This window comes from Thalassophryne amazonica, chromosome 13 (genome assembly GCF_902500255.1).
Source record: "Thalassophryne amazonica chromosome 13, fThaAma1.1, whole genome shotgun sequence".
Lineage (NCBI taxonomy): Eukaryota > Metazoa > Chordata > Actinopteri > Batrachoidiformes > Batrachoididae > Thalassophryne > Thalassophryne amazonica.
Window position 1 is genome coordinate 74,422,545 of NC_047115.1, and position 23,493 is coordinate 74,446,037.

The 23,493-nt window shown below is 41.4% G+C and overlaps 1 protein-coding gene across 2 annotated transcripts in view; it reads right to left on the reverse strand.

The window, feature by feature from the left end:
• The window catches only part of LOC117523519 (regulator of microtubule dynamics protein 2), a 143,139-nt gene that overhangs the window by 19,747 nt on the left and 99,899 nt on the right, over window positions 1-23,493 (reverse strand). The window contains exon 7 of one of the 2 annotated variants that reach the window (XM_034185074.1): window positions 18,569-18,646. The exons of the other annotated variant lie outside the window; for it this stretch is intronic. Within the exon in view, the coding sequence (XP_034040965.1) occupies window positions 18,569-18,646 (78 nt within the window). The remainder of the gene's footprint in view (window positions 1-18,568; window positions 18,647-23,493) is intronic. 2 annotated transcript variants of the gene reach the window in all.

Genomic DNA, 23,493 nt, shown 5'->3' on the forward strand with positions numbered 1-23,493 from the left:
ATTGGTCAGTCCAATGAGTGCTATCAAACACATTTTTTTATGCTGACAAAGAGAAACTACCAGCTGTAATTAATCATAATCACTAATGAGGATTTAATATGCCTTGGCCTTGTCACCTTAAAATACAGTATAACCCTTAGGACCACTTATTCAAAAAACTGAGTGTATGTATATACAATGAAAGGCCACTCTAAAATGTCCAGTTTTCCTTTAGTGGGGGGTCTGGGGGGGTGTTAGAAATCCAGTCAGTATCTGGCGTGACTACCACTTGCCTTACACAGTAGGGTGTCCCAAAAAATGGCAACTTTAAAAAATTTCGAGTCTCACCCACCAAAAAATTTCCTTTTGGTGAGTCATTCTCACATGTAAAATTGTTTGCCAATCAGAAATTATTTAGAGGTGGCTCAAAGTCACCAAACATTGAAAATCTACCTGCGACAATCGGCATTGGTGCAATATTTGAAATGTCATATCTCTGCCACTGTTAGAACTATTAGATCACTACTTTTCATTTGTGTACAATTTCCTTTGGTAATGTAGAAATTAGCAGCAGATTTGGTGCCTGATGTTTACTGCAGTGAATATACAATTCCAAACTTGGCTGGTTTTGCCAGTTTTTTGCAGATCTGAAACCTGGAAGACTGGGAAATGAAAGAAAACTATAGCACTATATGGACACTCACCAGTTTTGGTCTCTCTATACACTAGAAACATTGATATATTCCATATGAAAGCATCACAGTAACATATTACATACCTTTAACCAGCAGCTGATTTTCAGTATTCATATAAGTATTTTCATTGCACTAATTATACAGAAATGATAAAAACGGCCCTAACAGAGTGTTTTCTTTTTCAACATTTATGATTAATCTGTAAGCACTTGCAGAATGCAGACAGTTATCAACAAAGTACCAAAAAATATTAAACAAAGCCATAAATGTGAAATAAAAAGAAAGTAAACAGTACTATAAATATAACATGTAAATAAATTGTCTGACCAATATCAAAGGCTGACTATGAAGCCCAGCTTCTGCACAAATTGGGTTTGGAGCCACGTTTGGACCTGTATAGTCACTGCAGTAAACATCTAGCACCCAATCTGCTGCTATAATTTCTAAATTACCAAAATAAACTGTACACATCTGAAAATTAGTGATCTATTAGTTCTAAAAGTGGCAAAGATATGACATTCTAATTATTGCACCGATGTCAATTGTCACGGTTAGATTTTCAATGTTTGGTGACCTTGAGCCACCTCTAAATAATTTCTGATTGGCAAACAATTTTACATGTGAGAATGACTCACCAAAAGCAAACTTTTTGGTGGGTGAGACTCGAAATTTTTTAAAGTTGGCATTTTTTGGGACACCTTATTACACAGTCCAACAAATTGTTGATCAGGTTGTTGATTGTGGCCTGTGGAATGCTGTTCCAGTCCTCGACAATGGCTGCATTGCTGGATATTGGCAGGAACTGAAACACGCTGTCATATATGCCAATCCAGAGCATCCCAAACATGCTCAATGGGTGACATGTCCAGTGAGTATCTTGGCCATGCAAGAACTGGGATGTTTTCAGCTTCCAGGAATTGTGTACAGATCCTTGTAACATGAGGCCGTGCAGTATCATGCTGCAACATGTGGTGATGGTCGTGGATGAATGGCACAACAATGGGGCCTAAGGATCTCATCACAGCGTCTCTGTGCATTCAAAATGCCATCAATAAAATGCACCTGTGTTCACTGTCCATAGCATAGGCCTATGCCTGCCCATACCATAACCCCACCGCCACCATGGGCCAGTTGATCCACAACACTGACATCAGCAAACCACTCACCCACACGAAGCCATGCATGCTGTCTACCATCTGCCCTGAAGAGTGAAAACTGGGATTCATCCGTGAAGACAACACCTCTCCAACATGCCAGATGCCATGGAATGTGAGCATTTGCCCACTCAAGTCGGTTACGACAATGAACTGCAGTCAGGTCGAAACCCCGATGAGGACAACGAGCATGCAGATGAGCTTCCCTGAGATGGTTTCTGACAGCTTGTGCAGAAATTCTTAGGTTCTGCAAACCGATTGTTGCAGCAGCAGCTGTCTGGGTAGCTGGTCTCAGACGATCTTTGAGGTGAACATGCTGGATGTAGAGCCTGGGCTGGTGTGGTTACACGTGGTCTGTCGTAGTGAGGCTGGTTGGATGTACTGCCAAATTCTCTAAAACAGCTTTGGACATGGCTTATGGTAGAGAAATGAACATTCAATTTACGGGCAACAGCGGAAGTGGAAATTCCTGCAGTCAGCATACCAGTTGCATGCTCCCTCAAAACCTGTGACATCTGTTGCATTGTGCTGTGTGATAAAACAGAACATTTTAGAGTGGCCTTTTATTGTGGCCAGCTTAAGGCACACCTGTGCAATAATCCTGCTGTCTAATCAGCATCTTGATATGCCACACCTGTGAGGTGGGATGGATTATTTTGGCAAAGAAGTGCTCACTAACACAGATTTAGACAAATTTTGTTTGAGAAAAATATTTGAGAACTTGTTGGAAGAATAGAAATATTTGAGAACTTTGAGTTCAGCTCATGAAAAATGGGAGCAACAACAATCAGAATCAGAATCAGAACTGAATTTATTGCAGGGCTAGACATAAACCAATTTGCCCCACTGGCCCACAGGGCCAGTAGAATTTAGAAGTTAGTGGCCCATAGCGTAGGAGCACTGGCCCATGGTTTTACACGTGAGAGTTCATGATATACCACCTTGAAATCCTGCAAATAAAACTGCCTATATAATATAAACCAATCCAGAAAAAAACATAAAATAGTCTATGGACCATGAAGTTAAAAATAGAATTTATAAGAGGGCATTCTCAAGTGTAAAAAATAAAGTGACTCCCATAAAATTTAGAAGGAATTTTTTAAGCAACCCTCAGAGTTGGCTAACTCACAGTCAGAAATGTAAAATACAGATGTAGGTCCATATCAAAACTAAAAAGTATGCCTTGTCTGGATTGGAGTTATAGATCTAAAAATTGAAAAAAAAAATGCTTGGCTCCTTTGCTAATGTTGTCACCGTGGGGTTTCCACAAAGGCAAGCTGGTTAGACTTTTAAACTAGCTTCAAAACAGCCAGGGTCTACCAGGACCAAGCATATACTTTACTTAGCATACGACGGATAGGCCCTGCAGATTTGGCACACAAATGTGCTGAAATGACAACAGCTAATGCTAACTTTAACATTGAAAACACCATAGACATGGTAACGTGTTAGCATCGGTTCCATTTTTAAGTTATAAAATACATCTATCAACTGTATCAGAAGACCATAACAGGTGGGTTTAACATAAAAGGGTATATATTAGTCACAGGCATATGCTCTTTAGGGTTTTAGCAGGGAAAAATTAAGATAAAGTCCAAAGACCCAGCGGATCGAACCATTGCTTCATTGGTTCATGCTTCAAAGTGCAGTCGCTCTGCAGAAGCGGTTGATTACAGACCCGCTGCAGGGTCTGCAATCAATGTAGTGAAATGATCATTTTCCTGACAAAGACCCTCAAAAACAACGGCCGCTCTGAAAGACTGATAAGGGAATTGTTAAGCAAAAAGACTACTGATATCGGTGGATCAAATCATTTCTTAACGGTACCCGATGCGAGATGTGAGATGTGGTCCGTGGTGCTAGACCAAAACAAACAAAGAAGAAGAAGAAGTACACCAAAACAAACACAGCGGACTTGGTGAAGTTTGATGACATGGAGATGTGAAGAAATTCGACTTTGCTGCAGCAAAATATGGTAAAATAAATAGAACTTTGCATATTTTTGTAGTAGCCCTAGCAGACCATCATTTGATAAATTGTACCTCGCCCGTAGTGGCCCGAAAGTGGGCCAAATCGGCGCCGGGCCAGCGGGCAAATGGGCAAATGGCTGTAATGGTGTATAAGTCCTGTATTGCCAAGTAAGGTCTCACATACAAGGAATTTGATCTGGTGTCATTAGTGCATAAACGACAATAAAAGAAAAAAAAATACTTAAACTTATGTAATAGGGAATAGGTGCAGTTTAGGCATGTGAATCTCATCATTGACAATGATTTGATATGCACCTCAATACACTACCAGCAATATGATGCATATAGCGATACACGACGATACTGACGATACAATGCGATACGATTCACCCCTGTTCCCGATTCGATGCGATTTGATATGTATTTGATGCCAATTCCTCACAATGGGATTTGGTGCAATACGATGCGATTCAACATAATACAAAGAAATTATACCAAAAAATTTAAATAGAAAATAAGAAGCTGCAATTCAGTATGGTACTATGGTATTCTTCTTCTTCTTCTGATTCTGCTAGAGGCAGAGGTTTTGTTTTAATCCTTATAAGCAGCAAATTTACCAGATCCAACATTAAGGAACAGGAATCAGTTCCCTCATATTTGGAACCCTTTTCATCACATTGTCAGAACTTAAACAGTAAACAGTAAGACAACATCACTCTCAATGAGTGAGTTAAAGTGAGTCATTCATCGACAGAGTACCACCTTAGCAAAACCAATATGACATATTCTTCTCAACAGTTTGCTGGAGCTCGGTTTACAATCTGAGGAATCCGAGTGAGGGGGCACCGCTGCGGCCACAGCATTCTTTCCAAATGACCTGCATCTTGTCAAGTTTCCCATCTTTTTTTAAAAAGCCAAAGTATTTCTAAACACCTGATTATGTATATAGCGGGTTGATTACAGCGATTTTTAAGGTTATTTTTGGTTATTTATGTTATTTTATTGTTGGTGATATGTATTTTTGTGGCTTTTATTGTGTCATGCTGCGTTTACACATAACGACGACAAGTCACGAATGCCACGAAGTACACACTTTTGGCCGCTGATCACGAATGTGATGATTCGGGGCAGAGGCGTCAGGTGTCCTCAGGAACTGCTGCAACCTGTTACCACACGTTACGATTAATGGCACGTGTTGCTGGAGAATTATCAGGAACCATTACGCACGGTCAAGAACAGCGTTCCGCGTTGTTGCGCACTATTGCGCGTAACAGCGCATCGTTAAGTTCTGTCACGTTGTGAACGAGGTGAATTGTCTCCACACACACACACCCATATTCATCCAACCAAATTCAGATCGTTCCAGTTTTTCAGAAGAACTTTGTGACTGCATGCATAGGTGGTTGGGCTCTGTGCCATGGAGTGGCACAGAGAGGAGGAGGAGGACAGATGTGTGGCTTCATGCGGCTCTCGTCTCATGCATTTTCGCAAACATCAGGCACATGCAGCAGGTGGAACACCTCCAGGAGCGCGCTGAAGAGCACTGAAATGAGACTTTTAGCCGACGTGTCAGCAATCAAACGGAATGTTGTGCAGCAGGGTTTAATTGTGCGTGCGCTTCTTCCTCCGCCGGACTAGAGGAGGTGCACGTGAGTCTCCTCTCGCTCCTCTGGTTGCTCAGACTCGTGGTGACATTCGTGGAAGATTTTTTGACAGGCAAAAACATGATCCACGAATATCAAGAATATCACGCACCAACACGCACTATTAAGAAACCTATTCAGTCCTGTTTTTATTGTCTGTGCAGGTGAGCCCCCTCATGCACCAAACTAAATTTATCCAAAAGGAGACAACTAATAAAGCACTAAAAGAACTAAGAACTAAATTTAAATGTTTTAGGTGTGTCAAAAATCCCTTTCAACTGCTTGGTGCTGTTTCGTGGACCTCCATGTTTGTTGCGGTAGAAATGTGTTTTCTGGTTTCTGTCCATGGTGCATTCATGTGCCTTGGAAATAAATCGATGCAAGCAGGCAGCGAGCGATGCATCACGATTTCACCCGTCAACTGAATCGATGCACACTGAATGAATCAATGCACTCGCATCTTGCACATTTGTATCTCGATACAGATTTGTATCGATTAATATCCACAAGCCTAGTGTATATCATCACCTTCCTAAACTAATGGCCTAAAACATATTTTCAAAAACATGACAGGCCATTATTTTAGGAAGGTGACTAGATTGAAGGTGTCGTAACACGGACCCACAACAGGGGGCGCTAATGAACGGACAATGAATAAGCCAAAAAGTAACAATTTAATGTTGTGACAACACACAACTAAATACACAAAATTTGCAAAGTCAATTAACACCAGGTGACGTGTGGGCAGGCTCAAAGATAGAAGACCCCCGACAAGAGAGAAGCCGCGTCCCACACGGCTTTCACCACCAACGGTTTGAAGAACACCGGAGCCACCAAGTCCCGAGTCCCCAGGTGGCCAACGTCTTCGGCTGTCGACCCTGGTACTGCTGGCAGAAAGCAAAGACAAGATGAATGAGTGTGAGTCCGCACACTCAGTAATCCACAGTCTGCACACAGTTAGGAGGGAGCACCTCCACCTCCAATCACACACTCGTGCAGCTCCTGTTTAAACCACTTATCTGGTTTGGGGTGTGAGGCGAAGCCGTCGCTGTCACACCAAACGCCAATTCCACAGATAAGGACGAAACACCACAGGATAACGGCTGCAAAAGAAGTTCAGATTATCACTCAACGATATGAGTCAGCAGAGAAAATTACCTCTTCAGTAGTCGATTTCTCGGCGGGGAGGTGGAGTTGCAGTCCGGCTTATGTAGTGGTGTAGATGAGTGACAGCTGGTGCGATGAGTGACAGCTGTCACTTCTTCTGGGTCTGGCGCCCTCTTGTGCTTGGAGCCCGCACTCCAAGCAGGGCGCCCTCTGGTGGTGGTGGGCCAGCAGTACCTCCTCTTCAGCAGCCCACGTAACAGTGACGATATACAACAGTAAAAAGACAGGGAAAAAATACTTCTGTAAGAAGTAGAGGAGTCAAATAGACAAATAGGCAAAACTAAGCGCAACATAAGTGTTTATATTTTTGTTCAGTGTAGTTGTCAGAATGTTGCCATTTCTCTGTCTACATATCGGCCCTGTATGCCACTGGGTCAGTACCTATACCTGCATACCTGGACAGCCTGCCAGTCCATCGTAATTCAACTCCTAACCCACAGTCACCTGTTCTGCTCCCAGCTACTTAGGTGAAGAATTAATTTCAATTTTTTTTTTTTTTGAGCAAATAAATTTAAATACAACCACCAATGATTTAATGTCTTAATTGACATCTGGGTTGATTCATTATTTGGGTCATAATTTGCGTAGCTCTTAATAAAGGGAAAGTGAGAAAATGTGAAATAATTTCATACACTAATACGTTTTGTTTTTTTTGCACTACAGCAATTACACTCACTTTGTAATTTTTATTTTTCAGTACAATGTGGTCGCACAAGTCAAAAAGTCTTGAACGATAATCAGAAAGCAAAAAAACAGGAGACAGGTGTCGATGTTTATGATCTTGGGTCAGACTCAGGTGAGTCATACCAGATCAAGGAACACACACTCAGTTGCGTGTTTCAACATCCCGATGAGGATGAGAACTTCGTGTCACAATGGTCCCCGTCCTCATGATTATGCTCTCACTGAATGTTTTTACCATTAGGAGTACCAGACCTGCCATTGTTCTATTCTTCCAACAGGTGAACAGAATGAGTTTGACGTACTGAATTTAAGATAAATAGATCAATCAACATGGGTTCTGACAATGAGAGTCATAAGCTCACTGCAGTGGGCGGTGTGACCCAAAATCCAAATCACGGAACATTATAAACATATGGTGTTACACTGCTATATTGGTCCTCTTTTCGTTTATTTTTTTTTCCAACTGTGATGCTCGACTTGAACATTGTTTTGACCAACATGCAAGAACAGGTAGATATCTGCTTACGTTCTGATGGTAGTGCAGCAGATCGGCAAAATGTGCATTTTGTGACTAAAGCATGAAATAGTCTCACATATTCTAAATTAATTAATACTTATTTTCAGATGTGGAGGTATCCTGGAGCTGACCTCCTATGACTACAGGGGTCAATGAAGAATTACACGGGGTCAAAATTTTAAAATGTTCCAATCGCACTGAAAGGTATACATATTATTTGTCTGATCATAATGATTCCATAAAAGCATAGTTTAGACGATCCTTGACTAAATGTTGCGGAGTTACAGGGTAAAAACAGCAAAAACAATGGTAAATTTCAGTTTGTACAGGGATCAAAAGTTAAAGCTGCCCCAATTTTGACAATAAAGTGATGCAAATTATTAGTTGAGCTAACAGGATTAATAAATGGAATAGTTTTGTCTGTGTTGAATGCTTGGTCCTGAAAGATGTCCATTAGATTCTATGACATGTGACATATATTACCCTGCAATATGATAACTAAGCCTGACAGATGGGGCAAATTATTCCTTTTTATATAAGGGCTGAGTGGATCCTGGTCATTTGATTGGTGCTTTGTATGTCATGTGACATGGATTATTTGTCCAATCTGTGTTGCATTGCATTTAGAGTGCAATTTGGTTCCATTGAGCGTGCAAATTTGGTGGTCCCATACGTTTGGTACCATTGCACTCTGCGCACACATACATGCGTGCGCACGCACACACACACACACACACACACACACACACACACACACACACACACAAAACAAATCCACTGCGCTATAAGCCGTCTGGAGGCATGAAGGGGCGTCTGACGTGATTTTTTTTTTTTTTTTTTTTTTGCTGCACTGAGGTAGTACACAATCTTTTTTTTGTTTTGGAAGTACACATGCTCACAAGCGCCATCCCGCTTGTGTGAGCATGCGCACACTGCGCACACGCACTCACACAAGCGGGATGGCGCTTAGCTTTAAAACAAACATGGCAGACTTTGTGTTGCTGATGGACGACGATTTGATAGAGCTAATTGATGGTGCTAGTTCTTCTAACACACGCACACACACACACACACGCACGCACGCACACACACAAAAATCCACTCTGCTGTAAGCTGTCTGGATGCATGAAGAGCTGTTGGATGAAAAGTTGAAAAGCTGATTTGATTTTTTGCTGGACTGAGGAACTACATGACGTCTGTTTTTTTTTTTGGAAGTACGAAGTCAGTGCATAGCATCATCGGACTGAACATCACAATTTGGACTCCTATTTAAAGTTCATGTTGAACTTTAGCAGCAGTGAAACACCAAAATGTAAGTCCCTTTTCTGTTGTTTATAAATTAATAAAATATCAAATGACAAGGATCTATTTTAGCCGTTATATAAAACAAATAATGAATGTTTTTACATTCTTTCAATGGAACAAATATTTAATTCGGTGAAAGCTGGAACCCATTCAACTCAGTTTCGCCTCGTTCAATGGTACATTCCAGCTTTCACCTTATGAAATATTTGTACCACTGAACTCATGAACATTCATTATTTGTATATTAAAACCCTATTATTATAGCTGGTGTCTTGGCTTTCTGTGTCTTTTTGCACTTCGCTTTCTTTAGGCATTCAATACTTTTTCCCTGTGTCATTTCATATTTCACTTCAATTAATTTATAGACATCTATGGTTTGATTTCACTGTATGTGGGGATTACGTGGGTTGTTAGCGACATCTGGTGAAAACCTCATGTCAACAGCACCTTTAGAGATACAGTTGTATGTAAAAGTTTGGGCACCCCTGATGGCTTTTCATGATTTTCCTTTATAAATCATTAGTTGTCTGGATCAGAAATTTCAGTTAAATACATCATATAGCAGACAAACACACTGATATTTGAGAAGTGAAATGAAGTTTCTAGTATTTACAGATAGTGTGCAAAAATTATTTAAACAAAGTTAGGCAGGCAGGTGCAAAAATTTGGGCACCCTTGTCATTTTATTGCTTTGAATACATTTAGCACTAATTATTGGAACGCCAAATTGGTTTAGTAAGCTCACTGACCCTTGACCTCCTTACACAGGTGAATCCAATCATGAGAAAGGGTATTTTAGGTGGCCATTTGCAAATGTTCCCCTCTTTGCATCTCTTCTAATGAGTGGCAACATGGGACCCCTCTAAACAACTCTCAAATGACCTGAAAACAAAGATCATTCAACATCATGGTTTAGGGGAAGGATACAAAAAGCTATCTCAGAGATTTCAGCTGTCAGTTTCCACTGTGAGGAATATGGAAGACCGCAGGCAGAGTACTAGTAAGGCCCGAAGTGGCAGGCCAAAAAAAATCTCAGATAAGCTGAAGCAAAAGATGGTGTGAACAGTCATAGTCAACCCACATACCTACAACATGATCTTGCTGCAGATAGTGTCTCTGTGCATCGTTCAACGATACAGCGCACTTTGCACAAAGAGATGCTGTATGATGCTGTAATGCAGAGGAAGCCTTTTCTGCGTACACACCACAAACAGAGTCGCTTGAATGCTAAAGCACATCTGGACAAGCCAGCTTCATTTTGGAATAAGGTGCTGTGGACTGATGAAACTAAAATTGAGTTATTTGGACATAACAAGGGGTGGTATGCATGGCTGAAATGAACACAGCATTCCAAGAAAAACACTGGCTACCTACAGCAAAATTTGGAGGTGATTCCATCATGCTGTGGGGCTGTGTGGCCAGTGCAGGTACTGGGAATCTTGTTAAAGTTGAGGGTCACATGGATTCCAGTCACTATCAGCAGATTATTGAGAGCAATGTTCATGAATCAGTGACAAAGTTGAAGTTGCGCCGGGGCTGGATCTTTCAACAAGACAATGACCCTAAACACTGCTCAAAATCTACTAAAGCATTCATGCAGAGGAACAAGTACAACATTCTGGAATGGCCATCTCAGTCCCCAGACCTGAATATTATTGAAAATCTGTGGTGTGATTTTAAGCAGGCTGTCCATGCTCGGAAACCAACAAACCTGAGATGTTTTGTCAAGAAGAATGGTCCAAAATACCTTCAACCAGAATCCAGACTCTCATTGGAAGCTATAGGAAGTGTTTTGAGGCTGTTATTTCTGCAAAAGGAGGATCTACTAAATATTGATGCATAGGCCACAGGCTGGAATAGGTCTAGAGAGCACCCCCCCCCCCCCCCCCCACACACACAATTTAATTAAACCATATTTTTTAGATTCCCTGAACTCTAAAGTATATGAAATGGAGAGGTAACAGAAAAAATATAGGGATCAACTTGATCAAAACACCGTTTTTCTTATTATACCTCAAATTGTCTTGTCCTTGCCCAATCACAGGTTGATCTTTTGGCATATTTGACATGCATAAAGGTTGCATAAATGTTGTGTATATCATATAAAACTATACATTTTTAAAAAGCTTAGATTCTCTAGATTTATATGATGTGCACTATATTTCTGTGTAACAAAGGACAAGTTCACAGTATAGCATAGTGTCAATGTTCGCAGCCCTAACCCACATAGACAATTTTTGTTTTCTAAAATGCTTCTTTTACTCCAATAAAAGTTAATGATGAATCAACATCTGCTAGATAGCATCAAACTAGAGATGTCTGGCTTTCATATGACACCAAAAGCACAGTGATATGTGAAGAAGAAATCAAATAACAACTACATTAAAATTCCATATTTATGCTTCAAATTATTGCAATAGCTTTGTCTGAGCCACACGATTGTCACATCCATTTCTAGATTAGAACTTTGTGTGCATTTATTAGAATCATAAACTAAATCAAATCCTGTGGTAGTGCAAATGTTCTTACCTGAACATTCTTCATCATCAGAAATGATCAACATATAAAAATGTAAATGACAGATAAAAGGTTAAAACTAAGCCTTTTACAGTATATTCATGACCTGGTGTCCACACATTATCTACACTAGATCAACAAACTAGTAAATGGAACAACAAACTAGTAAACTGAACAATCATCAGATTCTGCACAGCTTAGTCATCATCACTGACACTGGGAGAAGTCAATGTCATCGTCCTCATCGTCCGACTCTTGCAACTCCATCCCACTGTCTGCACAGTCCACAAGGCTCTGTGACAACACTGGACCAGCAAACCACAGTGGCGTAAGCTGGCCATCTTCTATGCTCCATCCGTGACCCTGTGGGGCAGGCACCTCAGGCAAAGCCTCTAGGGCTCTCTTCCAGATGGCAACCTGGTAGTTGCACCTGTTTACGTGTTGCAGGAGACTTCTTCTGCAAGGTGGTAGAGCTGACAGGTCAACGTTTACAAAAGGTGTACTAAGTCATCTGCGAAATCATAGAAACTAAACAGAGTTATTTCTTCCTTTTTTCTACATATTATCATTATGTATACTGAGTATACTGGTTTGACTGTCAATAAACCGGACTAAACAACTGTATTATTAAAATGATTTCAAAGATGTCAGCATGTGCTGATGTTCTGACATAGCAGATGCAAAGGCTTTTCAGGGTACATGAAAAAAAAAAACTTGCACAATTTTTGCTATCTAAACACGATAAAGTTGTGCTTTAGATAACCCAAACTAGATCTGGTCTGCATATATCAACAGTATAAGTTCTTGAAATATAGTGGTACTATTGAAAACAAGTTTTTATTTGATATATTACACAACTTATTCAAGGACATTTTTCCACTTTAGGAAAGAAGGTGAAATATTGTAAAGGTTTACTGCGTTCAAGATGCAACATGTGAATTTGAAGCATAAATATGGAATTTTAATGTAGTTGTTATTTGATTTCTCCTTCACATATCACTGTGATTTTGGTGTCATATGAAAGCCAAAGATCTCTCGTTTGATACTATCTAGCAGATATTGATTCATCATTAACTTTTGTTGGAGTAAAAGAAACTTTTTAGAAAACATTTGTAAAATTGTCTATGTGGGTTAGGGCTGCGAACATGGTTTCACACTAGGCTATACTGTGAACTTGTCCTTCATTACACAGAAATATAGTGGACATCATGTAAATCTAGAGAATCTAAGCTTTTTAAAAATGTATAGTTTTATATGATATACAGAACATTTATACAACTTTTATGCATGTCAAAAATGCCAAAAAAAATCAGTCCGTGATTGGGCGAGAACAAGACAATTTGAGGAATAATAAAAAAAACGGTGTTTTGATCAAGTTGATCCCTATATTTTTTCTGTTACCTCTCCATTTCATACTGTGTAGAGTTCAGGGAGTCTAAATGGTTTCATTAAATTGTGTGTGTGTGTGTGGGGGGGGGGGGGGGCTTCTTGGACCTATTCCAGCCTGTGGTCTAAATATTGATGTATTTTTTCTGTTGGGGTGCCCAAATCTATGCACCTGCCTAATTTTCATTAGGCAGGAAATCATCAGGGGTGCCCAAACGTTTGCATACAACTGTATATTTACTGAGAAATGGTGTTCAAATGGTGGATGTGTTGAATATTTATTTTATTAGCTGTACATACTGTAAGCCCAGTGATGCTGGTAACGTGTTACTTAGTAACGCGTTACTCTAATCTGACCACTTTTTTTAGTAATGAGTAATAATCTAACGCGTTAATCTTTCCAAATCAGTAATCAGATTAAAATTACTTCTCCATGTCACTGTGCGTTACTATTATTTTTCATTGTGGGTCGATAGCAGCATTAAACTTGGTCCGTGGGCAGGAGGTCGGGGTTCGACTGAACTGCCCACTTTAAGTGAGCTGTAAGCTTTTCATCCGCGGTTTTTTGCAGCTGCTCGACTCGTCGTCACCTCTTAAAGCACGGTGATCAGCACACCTGCACTGAGCTTTACAAAGACATTTTTATACTTTTTATTATTATTATTATTTAGAATTCTGAGCTGAGCTGCTCCGTATCTGCTGCTAAAAACAGCTGATCCTCCGCAACGCATCAACAACTAACACTATTTTCCACTCAAATGCACCTAAACTGTCTTTCTGAGGACCACATGATGTGAAAACGCAATAAAACTTTCTTACCTGTAAATCTGGTCCTGTTTTCTGCATAAATAAATGTTATCCATTCTTTGTGCTCAAACGCCAAAGCAGATTAAAGGTCCAGTTTTGAAGCCGTTTTTTACTACAACTACTAATATTGCTTAAAATAATAATAATTTCGACAAGTAAAATGTTTAGAGAGAATTTAAATGTTAGAAAAATGTTAAAATTTAATAGTTACATTTATAAACAATGTAGGTTCGAAATTGCAAGTTTTACTGTTACAGTGCTGTCAACAGTTAAATATGAGGTCAAGAGAGAGGTCTTTATTTTACTTTTTATAAAACAAGTATTTATTTTCACTGAAATCAAGAAAGAGTGACTATAAAGTGAGTTTTGGCAAAACAGGTATCATTGTCATGTTGAGGTGGCAGAGGGTTGTTGTCGGCAGCTGGGAAAAGTAACTAAAAAAGTAACTAGTAATCTAACTTAGTTACTTTTACAATTGAGTAATCAGTAATTGGATTACTTTTTCAAAGTAACTGTGGCAACACTGTGTAAGCCTTGGCTGATAGCAAACTCACCTCTGTGTGCTGTGGGTGCACAAACAACAGGTCATTTCCTTTTATGAGGGCGAATCCCAGGGAAAGCATGGAAACTGATTCTACCAAAATGGCAGTGACGTATTTGACTGATTTGTAAGTGACGTAAATGTACGAGGTCTGTCCAAAACGTATTGGACCTTTTATTTTTTGCAAAAACCATATGGATTTGAATCACGTGTGATTGCATCAGCCAAGCTTGAACCTTTGTGCGCATGCGTGAGTTTTTTCACGCCTGTCGGTTGCGTCATTCGCCTGTGAGCAGGCTTTGTGTGAGCAGTGGTCCACCCCTCTCGTCGGATTTTTATTGCGAATAAATGTCTGAACGATTTGGAGCTTTGCTGCATCAAATTTTTCCAGAAACTGTGAGAGACCTCCAGGTGGACACCATTCGGAAAATTCATATGGCTTTCAGCGACGATTTTATGGGGTTCGCTTCCGGTTGCTTTTCAGTCGTGTGAGTATCCGAGAAATTGTGCATGAGCTGGACATGCCCTAACATGTCCTGTGAGGCTTCATCACGGCGGTGCTTTGCGCCATGCGGCTCTGCCGCGACGCGCGGAGTTCCTCCGCACATCTGTCTCAATGTGCCGAAAAAGTGCTGATGTCCACGTCTTCCGCAATTCTTGTGCTAGTCAGACGACATACCGGATCAAGACAGCGTCCAGTTTAGAAATGAACGGCACATTCCACTGTTACAGGAGTTTTTGTCATGGAAAGAGGAGCGGAGGAACTCCGAGCGTCACGGCGGAGCCGCATGGCGCAAAGCAATGCCGTGATGAAGCCTCACAGGACATGTTGGGGCAGGTCCAGCTCATGCACAATTTCTCGGATACTCACACGACTGAAAAGCAACCGGAAGCCGTCTGAGCCACCTGAAAGCCGTCTGTCCTGTGAGACCAACACGGAGGTGGTTTTGTCCCGTGCCATGAGCGGCATGGTGGCGCAATCCTCCGCTTCTCTTTCCATGAAAAAAACTCCTGTAACAGTAGAATGTGCCGAAAAAGTGCTGATGTCCACGCCTTCTGCCTTTTTTGTGAAAGTTAAACGACGTCCCGGATCAACAAAGCCTTCACGTTGGAAATGATCTGGTTGTTTGAGTGGGGTCTGAGTCTGTCGATCGGCCGCACTCTCAGACGCTGTGGGCGGTCTTCAAACCGGCTGGAGCACTCCTTAATCTGTGTAATCCCCATAAAATCGTCGCTGAAAGCCATCTAAATTTTCCGAATGGTCTCTACCTGGAGGTCTCTCACAGTTTCTGGAAAAATTTGATGCAGCAAAGCTCCAAATCGTTCAGACTTTTATTCGCAATAAAAATCCGATGAGAGGGGTGGACCACACCTCACTCAAAGCCTGCTCACAGGCAAATGACGCAACCGACAGGCGTGAAAAAACTCACGCATGTGCACGAAGGTTCAAGCTTGGCTGATGCAATCACACGTGATTCAAATCCATATGGTTTTTGCAAAAAATAAAAAGGTACGATACTTTTTGGACAGACCTCGTAGATCTTGGATTGGGAACAAACCTGGTATCGATGGCAACAAAGTGAGTTTGGACATCATTTAAGACATATTAAGCTTGCCTTGTGCTCTCCTTTGAGAAACACTTCTTATGAAAAAGGGACAAAACTTGTTAATTTCATGTCTTTGTATGTAATGTATGTAAATAAGATACAGACAAATCCACATATAACCAGTGGTGGGCACAGCTAACCAAAAAGTTAGCTTCGATAACAGATAAGCTAACTAGAAAAGTTATCTTTTATGAAGCTAAACTGATAAACCACCCAAAAATTTATCAGAAGCTACAGCTAACTGATAACCAATAACTTTCAGTATTGTCTCCAGTACACTTGCAACTAACAAGCTGAATCGCTTCTGGTAGCGTCAAAGTTGACCACAGACCCAAACAATGAGTCAGCACTTCTGTCCTTGAGCGCCCTGCCCACTGCTGAAAGCTCCTGTTTACCTCATAGCTTGTAGCAGTGCAGCAGGTGAGAGGAGCAGCAAAGCTCAACTCTCTACTCAATAGCAGGGTTGCCGTGAGGCGGAGGTCTTGGAAAACAAAGCAGTGTTGACTTATGGTTTTGAAGTGTAAATAAAATTAATACAGATAGAATAACTCCATTAATGTCACGTCTGTCATATGTACAAAGTTAAAATACAACATATATCTTTTAATTTTAAATAATGCACTAACTCTGAAGTTCTGTAACAAACACTGACAGATACCAAAGGGATTATGGGTAAATGAGCCTCTGCTAACACTGACTGGTTGACTCATTCATTCTATGTAAAAATGTGAGGTGTGTGTGTTGGTGTTTACATATAAATGTGCTTTTGTAAAATATTAAATTTTTTATTTGTAAACAAAAAAAGCCATAAGCCAAAAGCCAAAAAGCTGATTTGACAACCATCTGATATAACCCGGGTCAAAATAAATAGAACACTGCCATCTACTGGTGCCCAGCCGCTTAGTACTTATGGCGAATACTGCCATGAACACTACTGGCCAATAGATGGCAGTAGACACCCTGAAAACTTGCACTTTTCATACGCATCATTTATTATTCCAAAAAAAAATAAATAATCCATCCGTGTCTGCTACTGTTTAAGATGCGTGGAATTTAATAAACGCAAACTGAATTTCAGACCATTTATATATATTACTCTGGAACAAAGAGGACAATCAGTGTTTGATGAAAGCAAGATGCTAAAGAACATGAAGCATTGCAGCTCACAATAATTCCAGTTGAAAATAATGGAGAAGCAACCTGACCTTCTTCTGGCATTTTTACATAAAACAAACACAATAACAATGTCTATAAACCCAGAGAATATATTCACAAGAGTTTCAGGCACAATATACAAAGGGTTTAATGCTGTTGTCTGTGGGCAGCCTGATCAGAGTGTCTCAAATGCATTTACTTTGTCGTGAATGTACTGAGGTTACCAATAATACACTTTGTGCTGGCACAATGTCCACACTAAAACCTTCAAAATTAGTGCATTACTTTAAAACTAAAACATATATCTGATATTTTCACTTTATAAAACTTCAGACTTGATGTTAATTTAAATAACTTTTCCGAAATTAGTTTGGTTAAAATTTTAACCATAAGTTAAAACTGTATGCCTCTGGATGACTTGGGTGATATTGCCAGCACATCAGTATGGGGTCAAAAGAAATGAGCTTTTCTTTTCTGTGACCAGTTCTCCTTTGCTTGCAGAGAATAGAGCAGTTTCTCCTGGAACCAGCTCTCCTCTTTTTGCAGAGGATAGAGCTGTGCATCTACTGTGCTGTGCATCAAAACATTTCAAACAAATCTTTGATTTTGGACTTCATAAATATTTGTAACTACTAAGCTTTGTTCACCACACCTGCAAAAATAGGTTGGCGGTCTAAAATTTATCGGACCAAAATTTTTCGGAAGATAATTAGTCCGCTGATGGTTTTCAAAGTTATCTGAAAAACTAATCCGATAATGAAAACATTAGCTTCGATAATTATCGGTTAGCAGATTAGCGGAACTGTGCCCACCACTGCATATAACAAACTGGGAAAAAAGTGTACTAACATCTGTTTAGAGGTTAGACAATTAGCTTATTAGTCGTAGCACAGAACACATTTTAACCTGTCTACAATTGATAATGTGCTGCTTTTTTAAAACAATAAAACATTGTTTTCTGTTGCTTCTGTCAGCTCAGCTGTCAGACATGTACCCACAAAATAAAACATATTAACAAAACATCTGAAAAACCAGCCTCAACCTGACTTAAATTTTAAAAGCCTTGACTTGTGTGATTTCAGTTAGACTTTAACCTGTAAACGCAATGTTCTTGGAAATAATTACTAAATGCATCAAAAACAACTTTGAGGACTGAAAGAATGAAATCGAAACAGGATGAAAATCTCTCTGGTACAATCTGATTGAAAGCTAACAATAGCCGATGTTAACTCCCTATAGCATTGCGTGCCACTGTTGCAGAGGGGAAAACAAACTTGAGAGAAACTTAAACAGTGGGAATGAATGAGGGGAAACTGTGGGTGGGTTAGAAAAGTCAAGAGACCATGCAGATATGTCAGTCTGTGCAAATTTACAGTTTCTCAATGTGGAGATAGACAACAGAGACAGATGGGTGTAAGAGTGTGGACGGAGGGTCACATACAGCGTAGCACCAACGGCCAAGCAGGTAATAGGAGAAGGGGTCATGTGGCTTCAGCTCAATGGCTTTATCCAGATGATCCTGGAAGAGGACGCAGACAGGGAGGGAGAAGATTTTCACTGTTGATTCATGACACAGCTGCTGTTTCCACTGCCGTCTGTCCTGACCTGATCTGTGCTGCTTCACCAACTCAGAACTATTTCACAAACAGATCACACACGCGATCGTAGCAGGCGACCAGAGACGCCGGGCTGTCACGCACCCTCCTTCTTACTTTTCCATTCTCACTCTTCACATTTCAGTTTTTTCACCTCATATCTATTCTATCTCCCTCTTTCACCTGTCAAGAGACGTGCAGGTACACAGTGGTTTGGGTAAGCTGCTTTGTGTACGTTGCTATGTTCCACCCTCTACTTTATGCGACTGAATGAATGCAGGAGTGGTCTAATGGAAGAAAGGGAATAAGCAGCCAATCTCAGGGTGAACCATTGCCCAAAGTATACAGAAAATGTTATCTCACAATGTTAACATACCATGAACTATGCAAGAATGTGGACATTTACAAGGCAGTCACCTTCTTTTACACTCCCCTTTTCAAGGTCCCTTTTGGATGATATATTAAATGGATCTTTGTGAAAAACAATTCATGCATATTTACAGTGACAACATCTAAAATATGCAGGATATAGTAGGTAGCCGGACAAAATTTTGGATCTTGTGGAATAAATTGCATCTCAGTGTGTTCCTGTAGTTTGCATGATTTATAGTGCATCCAGAAAGTTTTCACAGCACTTCACTTTTTCCACAATTTGTTGTGTCACAGTCTTATTCCAAAATTGAGTGAATGAATTTATTTCCCTCAAAATTCTACTCACAACACCCCATAATGACAACATAAAAAAAGTTCTTTGTTTTTGAAATTTTTGCAAAATTATAAAAAAAACTAATAAATCATACATAACATAAACAAATTTTCATTTCCTTTGCTTTGTTTATGCACTTTTGGCAGCAAAAACAGCCTTAAGTCTTCTTGAATGATACCACAAGCTTGACAAACCTATCTTTGGTCAGTTTTGCACATTTCTCTTTGCAGCATCTCGCAAGCTCCATCAGGTTGGATGGGGAGCGTCGCAGCACAGCCATTTTCAGATCTCTCCAGAAATCGGATTCAGGTCTGGGCTGTGGCAGGGCCATGCTAGGACATTCACAGAGTTGTCCTGTAGCAACTCCTCTGATATCTTGACTGTGTGCTTAGCATCACTGTCCTGCTGAAAGATGAACCGTTGCCCCAGTCGGAGGTCAAGAGCGCTCTGGAGCAGGTTTTAATCTAGGATGTCTCTGTACATTGCTGCATTCATCTTTCCCTCAATCCTGACTAGTCTCCCAGTTCCTGCCACTGAAAAACATCCCCACAACAAGATGCTGCCACCACCATGCTTCACTGTAGGGATGGTGCCTGGTTTCCTCCAAACATGACGCCTGGCATTCACACCAAGGGTACAATCTCTGTTTCATCAGAACAGAGACTTTTGTTTCTCATGGTCTGAGAGTCCATCAGGTGCCTTTTGGCAAACTCCAGGCAGGCTGCCATGTGCCTTTTACTAAGGAGTGGCTTCCGTCTGACCACTCTACCATACAGGCCTGAGATGGTGGTCCTTCTGGAAAGTTCTCCTCTCTCCACAGAGGAATGCTGGAGCTCTGACAGAGAGACCATTGGGTTCTTGGTCACATCCCTGACGAAGGTCCTTCTTCCACCGATGGCTCAGTTTAGACAGACACCCAGCTCCAGGAAGAGTCCTGGTGGATCCAAACTTATTCCATTTACAGATGATGGAGGTCACTGTGTTCACTGGGACCTTCAAAGCAGCAGAAATGATTCTGTACCCTTCCCCAGATTTGAGTCTCGAGACAATCCTGTCTTAGAGGTCTACAGACAATTCCTTTGACTTCATGCTTGGTTTGTGCTCTGATGTTCAAAAAAACAAAATAAAACAAAAAAAAAGAAAAAACTTTTTAAAAGAATGTCATTATGGAGTGTTGTGAGTAGAATTTTGAGGGAAAAATTAATGAACTCCATTTCGGAATAAGGCTTTAACATAAAATATGGAAAAAGTGAAGCACTGTGAACAGGTTTTGGATGCACTATATATATACGAGGTCTGTCAGAAAAGTATCCGACCTTTTTATTTTTTTCAAAAACCATATGGATTTGAATCACGTGTGATTGCATCAGCCAAGCTTGAAACTTCTTGCGCATGCGTGAGTTTTTTCACGCCTGTCGGTTGCGTCATTCGCCTGTGAGCAGGCTTTGAGTGAGGTGTGGTCCACCCCTCTCTTCTATTTTTTATTGCGAATAAATGTCTGAATGATTTGGAGCTTTGCTGCATAAATTTTTTTCCAGAAACTGTGAGAGACCTCCAGGTGGACACCGTTCGGAAAATTAATATGGCTTTCAGGGACGATTTTATGGGGATTACACAGATTAAGGTGTGATCCAGATGGTTTAAAGACCGCTCACAACTGCTGAGAGTGCGGCGCGCTCCCAGCCCCCATCCACAGGCTGACACCCCGCTGGAACAACCAGATCATTTCCAACGTGAAGGCTTTGTTGATCCGGGACCTCGTCTGACTTTCCATGACAAAAACTCCTGTAACAGTGGAATGTGCCGTTTATTTCTAAACTGGATGCTGTCTTGATCCGGTATGTCATCTGACTAGCACAGGAATTGTGAAAAGAGTGGACATCAGCATTTTTTCGATTGAGACAGACGTGCGGAGGAATTCCGCGCGTTGTGGTGGAGCTGCATGTCACAAAGCAACGCCGTGATGAAGCCTTCCAGGACATGTTGGGGCAGGTCCAGCTCATGCACAATCACAATCGGATAATCACACGACTGAAAAGCAACCGGAATCCATCTGAAATCCACCTTTAAGCCGTCCTGTGAGACCAACACGGAGGTGGTTTTGTCCCGCGTAATGAACGGCTCCGTGGCGTGTCCCTCCGCTTTTCTTTCCATGAAAAAAACTCCTGTAACGGTGGAATGTACCGAAAAAGTGCTGATGTCCACATCTTCAGCCTTTTTGTGAAAGTCAGACGATGTCCCGGATTAACAAAGCCTTCACGTTGGAAATGATCTGGTTGTTCCAGCGGGGTGTCAGCCTGTCGATGGGGGCTGGGAGCGCGCCGCACTCTCAGCAGTTGTGGGCGGTCTTTAAACTGTCTGGATCACTCCTTAATCTGTGTAATCCCCATAAAATCGTCCCTGAAAGCCATATTAATTTTCCAAACGGTGTCCACCTGGAGGTCTCTCACAGTTTCTGGAAAAAAATTGATGCAGCAAAGCTCCAAATCGTTCAGACATTTATACGCAATAAAAAATAGACGAGAAGGGGTGGACCACACCTCATTCAAAGCCTGCTCACAGGCGAATGATGCAACCAACAGGCGTGAAAAAACTCACGCATGTGCACAAAGGTTCAAGCTTGGCTTGTTATGTGTCGGACGCAGTCGGAGTACCGACCAGTGTTTGAAGTAGGACCCAGCATAAAGGAAACAGAGCACGGTTCAAAGGATAACAGAATTTAATGACATAACAGTGAGTACTTAATTAATAACAAATAAGTGCGCGGTCTGGCGAGGTGGAAGAACGGTGCGCTCCCAGCAGCACAAACGGTCTGGAGCCAGAACAGTTCGGACCCAAGGACCCCGCCGACACCCCCCAGGTGGCCGCGACCAACCGAGTCTGTGAAAGAAGAAACCATCATGTGAGTCCACCACTCCACACACAGAGAGACCACTCAAAGGTGTACATAAACAGCAAACACTTCCTGGCTTGATCACCAATCAGCTTCCCACCCTGCAGGCATGGAACACCCGGTTCAATTCTCCACTGCAGTGGAAGCTGATTAAACGACTAACATAACAGCTCAATATAATAAGGTGTGAGGGACACCACATTTACTGACTGTACTCATGTTAGTCACAAAACCTAAAGTACCTCAGGAAGTGTGCTGACGAGCGTGAGACCTCACCCCCTCCTCTTTCACAGACCATGGCATCAAACCTGGTACGGTCTCTGCGTCCATGATGATGAGATGGTTCTCTAAACGTCGATCTCACCCGTCTGGTAACAAGGTCGAGTCTCTGGCAAATACACACTGTGTACTCCAGACTTAAATGCAACCATGCCCCAATCCATATAGATGCACCACAGCTGTGAGTCCTGACGAGCTGCACATGACCAGCCTCAGGTGATCAGGGTGAGGTCCTAATAACTCAGCCACACAGCCACTCAGTCCTGAACACATGCCACCTGGAAGGAAAAACAGAAGACAGAAAACAGAAGACAGAAACAAAAGCCAGCCAGGCACCCCAGCCACAACCATGCCCCAATCCATATAGATGCACCACAGCTGTGAGTCCTGACGAGCTGCACATGACCAGCCTCAGGTGATCAGGGTGAGGTCCTAATAACTCAGCCACACAGCCACTCAGTCCTGAACACATGCCACCTGGAAGGAAAAACAGAAGACAGAAAACAGAAGACAGAAACAAAAGCCAGCCAGGCACCCCAGCCACAACAGCACCCCACCCTCACGGGAAGCCTCCCGGCGACCACACAAACCTGGCCCAGGAAAAACACCCCCCTCCAGGGACCATGGCTGGAAACAGTATCTGCATTCATCTTCCAACTGAATCTTCATTTAACAGAACTGTTGACGTCTTCTCCTCTGACTGCATCTTTGCCTTTGTTTCTGTCATTCAATTTGCACAGGTGTGGCCAGGAGTTCTTGAACCTGTGCGGTCAGCCTTTGTCCGACCATGTTTAAAGTCTGTTTAGTCATAAAACAAAAAAGACAAACACAAACAACCAAACCACCCCCCCCTCCCCAGAGGACCGTCCCATCAAACCCCGGGAAGAGGAGAA